This window comes from Scatophagus argus, chromosome 6, assembly GCF_020382885.2.
Source record: "Scatophagus argus isolate fScaArg1 chromosome 6, fScaArg1.pri, whole genome shotgun sequence".
In the NCBI taxonomy this organism is placed as follows: domain Eukaryota; kingdom Metazoa; phylum Chordata; class Actinopteri; family Scatophagidae; genus Scatophagus; species Scatophagus argus.
The window spans coordinates 24,486,488-24,499,724 of NC_058498.1; the positions used below are offsets into that span (position 1 = coordinate 24,486,488).

The 13,237-nt window shown below is 40.4% G+C and overlaps 1 protein-coding gene across 1 annotated transcript; it reads left to right on the top strand.

Moving 5' to 3' along the window:
• Positions 1 to 1,471: 1,471 nt before the first annotated feature.
• rfc4 (replication factor C (activator 1) 4) lies at positions 1,472 to 7,939 on the top strand. Its single transcript, XM_046392607.1, has 11 exons — positions 1,472 to 1,655; positions 2,421 to 2,550; positions 2,925 to 3,003; positions 3,595 to 3,674; positions 4,571 to 4,690; positions 4,849 to 4,992; positions 5,095 to 5,215; positions 6,136 to 6,261; positions 6,419 to 6,499; positions 6,756 to 6,869; positions 7,491 to 7,939. Exons 2-11 carry the CDS (start codon positions 2,435 to 2,437, stop codon positions 7,584 to 7,586), a joined length of 1,077 nt encoding a protein of 358 aa, XP_046248563.1. The 5' UTR covers positions 1,472 to 1,655; positions 2,421 to 2,434; the 3' UTR covers positions 7,587 to 7,939.
• The last annotated feature ends 5,298 nt before the right edge of the window (positions 7,940 to 13,237 follow it).

The following is a 13,237-nucleotide window of genomic DNA, read 5'->3' on the forward strand; positions in this document are numbered from 1 at the left end:
AGCAAGTCAGGGGATAAAACAGCAATTAGCTCAGCCAGCCAGTCAGTGACTAAAATAAGCCTGCGTTAAGAGAGCAAAAATAGCAAGTTCATTTGTCGACCAGTCAACCAGACAATAAACAGTATGGACAATCATTCAGTGAACAAAAGAGAGTTCGTTTTGTCAGTCTGTCCAGCACAAAGAAAAATAAAGAGAAGAACCACTTTGAACACAAAAGCCACTCAGTAACTGGGTTAAAAAGCTATTAATCCAACAAAACATCAGTCACTCAGATACTTATTCAGTCCTTCTCATGAGGAAAGTAAGAAAAAAAAACCCTCAGAGTCAAAAAATGCAATAATCCTCACGGCAAAAAAAGATAGTCCCAAAAAATGTTTCAGACATGCTGAACCCAGAAAAAAAGAAAGAATGCTCACATGGAAGTGAGGAGGAAAAGGGAAACAGAATGTAAATTGTTTTTTTTTCCACAGAAGACACTCTTCTGGCTGTGGGTAGGAAAGCACTGCTGCTGCTGTCTCTGCCGCTTTGATGATGCTCTGTTTGCTCTAATAAAGAAGCTGAGTCACAACGAGAGGAAACGAATCGCAGGGCTGCTACACCTGCCTCCAGGGTGGAGGGAGAGACACAGAAACAGAAGGGAGGGTGGATGGATGGGGGGTGGGTCGGGGTTAATAGGTCCATGAGAGAAATCCTGGTGCCTGGAGCTGGTCTTTACATGGACTGGAGCTAATGGAATATTGATTGATCCTTAAACTGAAATATTCCCTAATTTTCATTGCATTTAAGATAGAGGAAGTAACACAAAATATCAGATTTTTCTTTTCTTGAGTCACTTAAAAGACAATATCCTTGCTGAGCATCTCCGGTTTCACCGCCATTATGTTGTGAAGGCTCAAACAAAACAAATCAATAGCCGCCACCCATCATTTGTCATTCATGCTTTGGCTGCATGGATTCATTCAAATGCTCTGCTGATCCTGCTCCACGTTTTGATTAAAGCAAACAATGCCAGGCAGGGGCATTAACATGACTCCATAAGCCTATCACTCCTGGGACCATGGAGATTGCCTGGGAGACTACCATTAACCAGAGACATCTGCACTCAGCCTCACCCTGCCAGCCAATTACAGGCCCTAGTGAAGGCTTTCAAACAACAGAGGCAGCAGCTGGCACACAAAGCAGAGCATAATCTTGGGAAGCGAGGGCTGTATACAGTACAATAATTTGGCTTTTTGTGAATTTAGAATTAATAAATGACTGGCAAAAACACTAATGTTTCACAATTAGTCACCATTTCATTATCATAAAATCAAAAAGAATCCAAAAGATAATTTTCCGCATTAATTAAGCAGAGTAATGCGATGAGACGCTGTGATCAGAGGAGAAGAAAAGGATGGGAGGAGCGAGGAAAAGGTGGGACATGACCGACTCCAACATCCGAAGCATCTGATTGGAGGTTACAAAATGTCGTCGCCGGAAGTCGTTTTCTCCTCCAGGGCGGGAAGATTCTTCTGCTGTTACACATGTCAACAAGCGGACTATACCTAGCGCTGAGACATCCAGTTAACAGAAGAAGCATCACTGTAACGTTTTGACACGCAGTGAGGCCTGCGGTGGGACACTGAGGTCAGAGCTCGTCTTAACGGCAGTATAACGTAAGTGCGATGTCTGCAGAATCAACAGCTAACAGTTGGCTAATCCAACAAGCTAATAGTAAATAGGCCAGAGCTGGCTAACTTAGGTAGCTAATTGTTAGCGTGTAGGTTACTGTTGTATCAAATCCAAACTGTAATTTCTTCCATTTCACGTACGCCTTGTGTCAATAATCGTCGTTTGTAATGCTAAATGACAGCGTCGCTTAATATATAAAGCTTAACCACAATAAGTATTCTTCGTATTGAGCGGCATCTAACGTTAGTACTGCCAAACGTCGAAACTCGGTAATGTGGTTTTTATTCTTGTCAAATCTGACATTGCTCTGCACTTCGGAGAAATTGGACTTTCGAATCATTTAAACTTTGTTAATTGTGCTGCTCGGTATCAGACACTGATGTACCTGTCTGAAACACGAGCTAACGCTGGGCGTTTGGTTGCAAATGTTAGCTATTGTCGAATACTTACTGATCATGTTATTGCAGCGATTCAGTGATGTCACACTTTTGGTAGTTTTATTAGGCATTTTTACTGTATTTCCGGCGGTTCCTTTACTTACTTGGACACATTTGAGCTTCTTACCAGATGTCTGTAACACAGCGGTGTTGTTGAATAACCACCAGACATTATGTATGTTCTCTCTAAGGGAGGCTTTGTGCTGCAGCTCCGTTTTAGGTGGTACATGTCTGATGTGTGTGTGTGTGTGTGTGTGTGTGTGTGTATCTGTAAGGTTGTTTATTCCTGAGTGTTTCTGCTGCTTTTACCAGACTTAGGAGAAATCATGCAGGCCTTTTTGAAAGGAGCGACTGTTCAGACTGCGAGACCTCAGAAAGACAAGGCAGCAGCAGGGCCCAGCACAGAGAAGAAAACCAAGGCTATTCCATGGGTGGAGAAATAGTAAGTTTAAACCAAAGATGTGTACTCTATGTTTTTTTCCTTCTTTCCCTAAGATCTGAAGTGATTCCCCAATTTGAAGATTTTTTTTCCTCCTAGAAAATACATGAAAATAAAAACATGATTGAAACATAGGATATTTTATGCCTTCATGTCAAGGCTGTCATCATTGTGTATATTGATTAAAAAAAATCAGCCCAAGCGATAATCTGTTTGTACTACATTACAATAGATTGTGCAGTTGTGTTCATAAAGTTGCCACAGAGTGGATATAATGTGTGCTGATGATCACCTGTACCATTGCTGGGATGTATGGAATGTGTATAATTAGTGAGCCAGCATGTTAAATCCATGTGAACATGGCTGTGTTCTCGCAGTAGGCCAAAGTGCGTTGATGAGGTGGCCTTTCAGGAGGAGGTGGTGGCAGTTCTGAAGAAGTCTCTGGAAGGAGCAGATGTGAGTATCAGGTTCTGAAGATTCTGCAACCATCCTGTATTTCAGGGGCAAGCTTTGAGTATCGTGCAGCAGAGAAATGTTGTTCACAGAGCAGCAATGACCCATTCCATTAACTCTGCAGCTGCAGTGCTGACATTTAGACATGTTAATTGCAGCATGTAGATGAGTGGTCAGACATTACATCTCAATAAAGCTGCATTCCGTTTTTCTCAGTACACGAGAAGCACAGCGTCTTAAAACTGAGTGAGCAGAGCAGGTTGATGCGGGTGTTCGGGATGGGTCTCGTCAGCAGCCACAGCGTCCTCAGTGGATAACTTAGCAGACGTCAAATACACAACCCATTTCCCATCACTAGACGTTTTATTGTTTTTTTTTCTTTCAATTTGTACATGTGTTGTTTTCCTTCCTACATTTCCATTGAGAAAAACTAAACATTCTTTGTGACAGTATCAAAATAAAAGAAGTGATAGTCCAACGATATAAAAGGAATTAGTAAAACAAGACAAATCAAAGCAGTACGCAAACAAAGACAAACGTGGGTTAAATCATGCAGCCTCTCTGTGTCTCACTGGTTTTGTGGTTGCACCACAGCTTCCCAACTTGCTGTTTTACGGCCCTCCTGGAACAGGAAAGACGTCCACCATCTTAGCTGCTGCCAGAGAGCTTTATGGGTAAGTGATCTGTTGACGATCATTCACAGTAATAATGGTATATAATATTTTACATGATGGAAAAATATACCTAACATGATAACGGCAGGACCTTGGGGCAAATTGAAAACTACAACTAAAGAACTGAGAGATAAATATTGTTTATTTTTTTTTTGTTTTCACTTAATATTTGAAGGTTAACTCCTATGTTAAGATCGGCACGTAAAGATATTGAACTTATTTTATTGAAGTTGTGTATTCTGTAACATATAGAGAGAGAAACAGCTTCTTTCCACAAGCCATCAGACTCATCAACACACTGATGAACACCCCATGAACATTTCACGACATGTCACTTGCACTTTACTCTTTGCACCTTACATACTGCATCCTACTGCACATACCGGTATGTCCATTGACTGTACTTCTGCTGCTATGACTGTGTGTGTGTGTATTTTTATTGTACATAGTTTTATCAGGATGCTGTCCTTTTACTGCACACTGTGTGTGCCTGTTGTGGGTGTATGTGTATGGGTGCGTGGGTGTGTGTGTGTGAAATTATTGTCACTGTCTTACCTACATGTTTAGTTTTAGTTTTAGTTTTTAGTTTTTACTGCACATTGGAGACTGGTCAAACGAAATTTCAATTTTCTGTGCTAACCCCTGTTACATAGATCTTTGACAATAAAGTACACTTTGACTTTGACTATAGAATATAACCTAGAACATCATTATAGCACTAATACCCTGAAGCATTGTGGTATCATTTCAGGGTCATGGTGCCCAACCCTAGTAAGAGCCAGACATTTGAGTACTTTGTATTTATTATAATCTCAGTTTGATGATTCACCTGGTTTAGGTTCTTGGATTCCCCTCTCATATTATTCCCATCTCCTTCTCTATTGTCTCTTCTCCAGTCCAGAACTGTACAGACAGAGGGTGCTGGAGCTCAATGCCTCCGATGAACGAGGCATCCAGGTCGTCCGAGAGAAGGTCAAGAGCTTTGCTCAGCTCACTGTGGCCGGGACTCGCTCAGAGTGAGTCAGCATCGACGGCATCACATGAAGGCGCAACTATAGTGTAGTTTTCTTGATGGTTGAAACATAAAAAACCTTTGGTGTTGGAATGAATAGTTTCAGATACATATCCCAGTCGGTAAATTCTAATCAAATGCTGTGTTTACCTGTGTCTGTAGTGGGAAGTCGTGTCCTCCTTTTAAGATCATCATCCTGGATGAAGCAGACTCCATGACCCCACCGGCACAGGCTGCTCTCAGACGGACCATGGAGAAGGAGTCCCGCACCACCCGCTTCTGCCTCATCTGTAACTACATCAGCAGGTCAGCTTGCTTATCACAGTCAGTCAGCACACGAAACACACTCTGTGTGTGTGTGTGTGTGTGACTGATGCTGACCTATCTGTGTGTCTTTTTGTTCCTCAGGATTATTGAGCCTCTCACCTCCAGATGTTCCAAGTTTCGCTTCAAACCTCTAGCCAATCAGATCCAAGAAGAGCGCCTGCTGGAGATCTGTGAGAAGGAGAACCTTAAGTATACCAAAGAGGTAAATCAGAAACTATGTGACAGTATTGCTGCAATTTTCACCTGTAAAAAATGTTTAAAATTGTCTTATTGTCCTATCATGAAAATATTAAGCCCTTATGTTCAGAAACTAGTCCTTAAAACTTAAGACTATCCTGGAAAGGTTGTTTTCCTGTACTTATTTACTCAGCGTTCATTGTTTCAGTTATTTACTACACCAACACTTGTATTTAGACCAGGAGAGTTCTAAACATACCGAGCACCTGTAGTGCAGCTCATTTGGTCCACACCAAGGGGGACTGGTGTTTCCTGCTAATTCTTTTACTAGTTAACGGATTTTTGGACTCTAGTCACAAAGTTGATGCATTTAGACTGAATTTGACAAAATCAGAGATGACTTGCAGCTTGACTTTTGTGACTTCACTTGGATTTCATGGTGCATTCTTTTAGAGCATGTCTCCATGTACCACAATACTTAATTTTTTTATTATTATTTTCTTTTTTTTACTGCAGTATTTTTAAATAATTAAGCCATACCCAGTATGCATACACACAAAGTTAATTTCACACACTGCTCTAATTTGTCCTAGTGGTACATGTAAGAGCACAGTAATGTCAAACCAGTGCTGTGCCCCCCTCAGAAGCATTTACATTCAAATTTTAAGGAAAATTAATATACCATGATATACAGAGAGCTTCACATTGTGCTGTGGTTTAAATGTCAGGCCACACTGCTCAGCCCTAGTTGAGACTCTATTGTTAAAATGACATTACTTATTATTTGGTGAAGAGTGCATTATGACTTGTTTGGGATGTGAAACTCCCAAAAAGTTTCGAACTTGATTTGAGCTGAGATTCGTCAGTCAGAGCTTCTGAAGGATCTCTCTGTGCAAGATCAATGCATTCTTGCCTACTTGTAAAATGTTTTAAATTTTCATCCAGAGTATAACAGCGTTGGTGAGGGTGTCGGATGGAGACCTGCGGAAAGCCATTACCTTCCTTCAGAGTGCTGCACGCCTCAGTGTTGACAAGGAGATCACAGAGAACGCCATCACTGAAATAGCAGGGGTGAGACGTACTTCTGCGTGTCATGCAGGAGAACTGCTGATGCCCCTATTATTATTATTATTATTATTATTATTATTAACTTAAGTCATTCTGCACATCTGACACTTTGTCTTCCTTTATTCCCATCATGTCAATCTGTGGTCATGCTCTCTTATAGGTGGTCCCTTCCAAGATGATTGACAACTTGCTCCAGATCTGCTTCAGAGGAACATTTGAGAAACTAGAGGTGGCAGTCAAGGTATGAGTTTTGGCATACTGGTGCTTTGTCATTGTATGCCTAAATTTGCACCACTTTGTTTTCTGAGACATGCTTTTGTTTTCTTGTTAGTTGCCCTAAATTCAATATTTCAGATTATTTAACTATGAACTAAAATGACCAAAAAGAACCTTTTTTTTCTGTATTCATGTTGACATGCAGTGGATATGCATCGCACAGGCTTTCTCTCACTCCCTGTAATGTCAGATTCTCTCATGTTGAATGTCTTCTTTATTAGAACCTGGTGGATGAGGGCTATGCAGCCACACAGATCCTGAGTCAGCTCCATGAGTCTATCATAGAGCAGGACCTGAGTGACAAGCAGAAGTCAGCCATCACTGAGAAGATGGCGGTAAGTGATGCCTGGAGCTTTGTATGTGAATATTGCAACTGTTGTGACTGCAATGCTGACAAACAGGCATTATTTATTATTATATTCATTAAATGTGACAATTGTTGGATGAGTACAGACACCAGCTTGCACAGAGGAAACAGATAGCAGAGTTTAATTTTGATAAAGTCACTTACTAAATGAACGACTTTTGGTGACAGCTGATATGAGCTGCCCGCTGGGGATGTTTGCCGGTTTAATTCTGTGTGTGTGTGTGAGATGGTCAGCATCAGCTAAAGATGAGAAGCTGCTCCTGGAATGTTTCAAATGAGAAATGGAGAGCTAGGATTAGAACATCTTTGTGGCCCAGTGGCACTAGCAATACAGTTGTTTTGTACACTACGAGTGTTGCAGGAGTTTTGACCTCTTGAAAATCTTCTCTGCAGTGGTGTGCAGTGACAGAAAAAGGTTGCCTAACCCTTATAACGAAATGCTGTAAAGGTTAAGCAGCATTTGATGAGCAGCATGGGTGGGGGGGGGGGGTTGCACAAAGATACTGTATTATGCCATAATACACTTTGATATGTCCTGTAGAAATTAATGCATCGTCACTTTGTGCTTGTGTTTTCGTCTGTGGTTCAGGTTGTTAGTAAGTGCCTGTCAGACGGTGCAGATGAGTACCTGCAGATGTTGAGTCTGTGTTCAGTCATCATGCAGCAGGCTTCACAGAACAACTAGAACTCCACGAAGCAGCACCTCCTCCCCGGAAGAATGCTGTCATCTGCTTCCAGCAGCACCAAGGTCCTCACTGACTCATCAGGACTTTAATCAGATTGTTGTCAGAGTTACAGTTTGGGATGCCCACTAGATGATAGTGTTCCTCTCTGTGTTTAAACAGAAACCGTCTCCCTCCATTCTGGGATGAGCCCTTCAGTAAATAGGACACAACCATATGAGCATTCTTTCAAAATTTGTAAAATTACCTATCAGATGTCTCTTTATTCCCTTCCATTCATCTAACTACTTGCCAAGAAGAGCATTGTACAGTTTTTGCTTTTTGGGAAGTAATAAATGTTTTTGTATCTTTTCCATATTTGTTTCCTTCAAATTATTGCTTATGTTTAGGAAATTGCCTCATTTTTTGACTATCAGAACCTGAGAGAAATTAGTCTGTGTGGCAATGTTTATAACAGGTTGACTTGTATGGTGTTCACAAATGCAGTCTCCAATCCACGTAAACAAATATTTGTACTCACCGTCCATATTAAATGGCAGGGGACGGATGAACTGACTCAAGGAGACTCACTCTCACAGCCCTCCAGGTGCCTCTGCCTTTTTAATGTAAAAAATAATTAGTGTCTAAGTGTGAAATAAAAGTAAAAGGTACAATATTTACCTTTATCATGCAATGGAGTAGAATTATGAAGTACCACAAAATGGAAATAGCCAAATAAAATACAGTATGTCAGCACTGGAAAAACATGACCACTGCTGTGTACCCACAAATAGCTAAAAAAACAGAAATCAGAAATACATCACTGGTTGTCCATACTGTTGCATTTTGGGAAATCTTTAGGCAGGGCAACTTGGTTGTCTGTATTAACAGACATAATAATGGCCTGAGTCAAGATGTTTTGTAAACACAATAGTTGAACTTCAGGCTGTCAAAAAAGCTTTTCTTGACACCGTATACAGTTCTGCCCCTGTGACTATGCTGGATATTTTCCAACAAAAATTACAACTTTATATCTCTCTCAGTTTTAAGCAGTACGTATTTCATCCCCAACCCGTGTAGGGAAGCTCATATGTGGGTACGGGCTTGTTTTCAATGATTTTTGTTTTTGGTTTGCTGCATCCTTCCTTTTGAATTTGGAAGTACTGTTCGTGAATAGGTACTTTAAGGTCTGATTTCTTTGATACATTGTTCAGAAGATATTTAAGGAGGTGACACTATGTTTTTCACAACAATGTTCAAGGTACAAGCAGAGGCGATCGTTTGCTATTACAGTTTTTCACAGCTGTTAAAACACAATTTTTGAATCCTCATGTCCTTCTCTCAGAACTCTAAACATAAAACTCAAAATACATTCACAAAACCTGTGATTCTTTTTGCAAAATCATACCATCACCTCAAAATAGTTTTACATGTGCTCAAAACTGAACAATGTTGTCAGAGCTTGCACAAATCAGACTAAATAGAAAAACCGCTGATCAGTCATTAAACACTACACCAAAAAAATGAAAACACAGTGGTCAAGGCATGTTGCTTATGGAGAAATGTTTATTGGTCACAATAAAGTATAGCACATGCATTTTCTATCTCCAAAAGTAAAGACAACAAAGATTTCACAACTCAGTGGATTTAGCATTTACTCTGCATTCAAACATAAACTGTAGTATAATAGGTACTGTGGGGAAAAAATCATGCTGAATCAGCCTTCATGTGGCACTCTAAACTTGTTTCATTAGCATCCTGTTATGATGGAGGATATGGTCAGTGGTGGAAAGGCTCACACTATTGATTCCCTCGAAGTCAGTATGGTTCTCAGTAATTTGTTGCTGTATTTCCTGTAGTGTAATGGTACTATGGCATGGTCTATGACAGTAGCCTGAATTTCATCAGAAATTGGCACTCTTCCTCTCCCCCCTCTTCCTCTTCCTCCTTCTTGTCCTCCGTCTCTACCTCCTCTTACACGCACTCGTCTTCTGTGTCTCTGATCCACTGCTGTCATGAGCTTGCAAGGACCATCCTGCTTGCACTCTGAACTGGCTTATATTGGTTGTCATGACATGATGAGAAATAAGTGTGATCAATTTTGAATTGTTGCGTTCAATGAATAATGTGTTTTATTTGTGTTCAAATTTTGCCACTTGTTGTTACTGTTATGCATCACAAGTGCATTACAGTGACAAATGTGTTTAGAGTTTTGCAAAAGGAAGGACTGAGATCTGCAAATAGTGTTTTACTAGGTGAAGATAGTTTATGGTTTTGTCAACATGATGCTCAGCTCAGCAAATGAGTATAGACAACTCAGCAATTGATTCACACAACAGAAATGAGTGTTTTAGCAATTCAGAAAAACTGTAAGAAATCATACTGGCCTGTGGTTTCCTGTACAAATAGTGATTTGCACATGTGATGAAGACCATGCCCCCTCTAGTGGTGCATTCTGTGACTCACCTTTTCACATACCTGCGTAACCTTGGATCCACTCCTGTCTGCTCGCTTAATAAAGTTGGAGGCAACATAAGGATATCTGAATATCTTCTTGTAAAGACAAAGACATTACTGCTGTAGATGCTGGGAAGAAGGCTCGAGCTTGGTCGGTGATGAACTTAAAAATTCTTCCTCCACCCCTTTGACTCCATAGCCATATACAAGACAAGACAAGACAACTGTATTTATATATAGCTCATTTTTACAAACACTTTATCTCAAAGGGCTTTACATAACATAGCAACATCCCCTGCCCTTCGACCCTCACATCAACGGAAATATCGGAAAAACTCCCAGAAAAACCTTTAACAGGAAAAAATGAGAGAAACCTCAGGGTGAGCAACAGAGGAGGGATCCCTCACCCAGGATGGGCAGATATGCAATGGATGTTGTACAGGCAGGAAAGCAGTTAACAATATGAGATATGGGATAGATGGGAAATGTTCAGTCAGGGGAAAGCTGATGGAGGCAGCTCCTGGTGGACAGGCTGGGCCATGAACAGAGAAAGCAGGAACAGCAGAGGGAAGGACGTGATGCAGGTGGAGGTTGGTGACGATGGATGGAGCTCTGGAGAAATCTGTGAAGACACAGAGAGAGTCCGAGACAATAAGGCCAGGCTACACAGTGTAACAGATAAAGACGGAACAGCAAATGTGCAGAAGGAGAGGAAATGTAATGTTGGACTTAATGAGAAAATGTTTTGGACTTAAAAGTTTAGAGAGTGTCTGCCTCTCTGACCCACGCATGGAGAGAGTTGGTTCCATAGTAGTGAAGCACAGTAGCTGAAAGCTCTACCTCCCGGTCTGTTTTTAGAGATACTGGGAACCACTAGCAGACCTGCATTCTGGGAGCGAAGTGTTCTACAGGGGCAATAAGGAACAATGAGGTCCTTGAGATAGGACGGAGCTTTGTTATTGAGAGCCTTATAAGTCAATCGAAGGATTTTGAAGTTTATCCTATATCCTACAGGAGGCCAATGGAGTGAGGCTAAAACAGGTGAGATATGCACTCTCAATATAACTCCTGTCAATACCCTCACTGCAGCATTCTGGAAAAACTGGAGACTCTTCAGAGAGTTTTTAAAACATCCTGACAAAAGAGAATTAGAGTAGTCCAGCCTGGAAGTGATGAATGCATGGATGCATTCTCAGCATCACTCTGAGAAAGGATGTTCCTTATTGTAACTATGCTACAGAGGTGAAAGAAGGCAGTCCTAATGATATGTTTTATATGGGAATTGGAGGACAGGTCCTGGTCGAAAATGATTCCAAGATTCTTCACCACTGTAATAGAGTTAAAGGTGATGCCACCCAGAGTGGTGGCCCAGCTAGAAAATACAATACAATAAATACAAATACAATAACTTCTGTTTCTTCTGAATTAAGTAATAAGAAGTTGGAGGGCATCCAGGACTTAAGGTCTTTCAGAAAGTTTTCCAAATTGGTAAGGTGGCTTTTGTCATCTGGTTTTATCGATAAGTATAGCTGTGTATCATCAGCATAACAATGAAAATTGATGGAGTACTTCCAGATAATATCCCCTAATGGAAGCATGTAGAGAGTGAATAGTATATAATACTGGTACTGATACTAATACTGAACCCTTCGGTACACCATAAGTAACTTTACTATTGTAGTATCTGGATGTCCTTCGGGGATCTGAAGATATGTATGGCATGGTTAATGTTTTCCTGGGGCCCCTCAGTAAATATTTCTCAAGTCCTGATTAGAGGGTCCCAAGTTCAAGGGTGTATGGCATATAGGAAGAGGGTCTTTTCTCTCCCTTTTTCTGTTGCAACATAGAACTGAGGTCATTTGATGATTGACAGACTTCTTATTTCATAACCAGCACCCAATCTATATGAGCAACTGATCAGAGATGTTTCAGCAGTTTGATTTTCATTTGGCCTGGATCCACTCACATGCATGCAATTGATGCTGGGTTGCTTTGTAATAAACTTCTTAACAAGCAAGACGGTGTCAGCGGAGATCTCCTTCAACATCTTCATATCATCGCTATGGAATTTACAACACTATACTTGGAGCAGTTATGATTAATGTGAACAAAGTGATACCTGTCAGATAAATATGACTCGAACCATTGAAGGGCGGATCCTTTACTCCTGATGAAACGTTTATCAGTACTGTTTCAGTTCTATGGTGTTCTCTAAATCCAGATTGGAAAACTTCAAAAAGGTCATTAGAGTAGACATGTCGATGTAGCTGCTCTAGGACAACCTTCTCAAGGATCTTGGAGATGTATGGAAGGTTGGATATAGGTCTGTAATTAACTAATACATCTAGGTCAAGGGAAGGTTTCTTTAATATTGGTTTGATGACAGCCACCTTAAAGGCCTGTGGTACATAACCTGTGACTAAAGAGAGATTGATCTGGTTCAGTATAGGAATGTTAACTAAGGGAAAGTCATCCTTAAGTAGTCTAGTTGGAATTGAGTCAAGTAGACAAGTGGATGACTTGGATGAGGTAATGACTGAAGTTAACTATATATATACAACATGACATCTTTTTTGCATCTGTCAATAAAAGTTCCCAACACCAAATACTTAGTAAATTTTTCTTTTCGTTTATTTTTGTTGTCATAATACAAAATAATATTATTATTTGCAGAGTACAGCAATAAAACAGTCTCTGGTTTATGGTTTAAGTATAGTACTGTCTGTGTCCAGAGACAGTATATTGGTCGGAGCTTGTGAGACTGACAATTAAGATCAACAAAAAAGTACCTTAAATTTACATTAATGCTAATTGCTCGCAGAAGGCAAGTGCTGGTTTCAAAAAGAAGTCAGATTGCATAAACTTATGAGAAAATGAGCCTACTTGTCACTTGATTTATTACCTCAGTAAACAGTTTCCTAACAAGTTTATGGTCTGAGTTTCTACTTCCAATTCTTTTTCAATTCAGTCTATTATTCATTTTGCAAACTATATTCCTATATGGAGCACATGATTATAGTAGAGTATAGGGTCCATATCTGGGTCCACTATTCAGCTGTTGTTATGTAGCCATGCTTCATGTACCACTTAACAACTTTTATGGGAATGATTGGGCCCCTGCCTCAGTTCTGTATCTAATACTCTTTGAACATCCATGATAACCATAGCTTGTGGAGGCACTGACGGAAGCTGTCTGATACACACCTTCCATATCAGC

What these genes read in the sequence shown, in the direction of transcription:
- rfc4 (XM_046392607.1), top strand. Translation starts at nt 2,435, where the DNA reads ATGCAGGCCTTTTTGAAAGGAGCGACTGTTCAGACTGCGAGACCTCAG. An exon ending in ACCTTAAGTATACCAAAGAG is followed by an intron (nt 5,216 to 6,135) that starts GTAAATCAGAAA and finishes ATTTTCATCCAG; the next exon opens with AGTATAACAGCGTTGGTGAG. An exon ending in CCATCACTGAGAAGATGGCG is followed by an intron (nt 6,870 to 7,490) that starts GTAAGTGATGCC and finishes TCTGTGGTTCAG; the next exon opens with GTTGTTAGTAAGTGCCTGTC.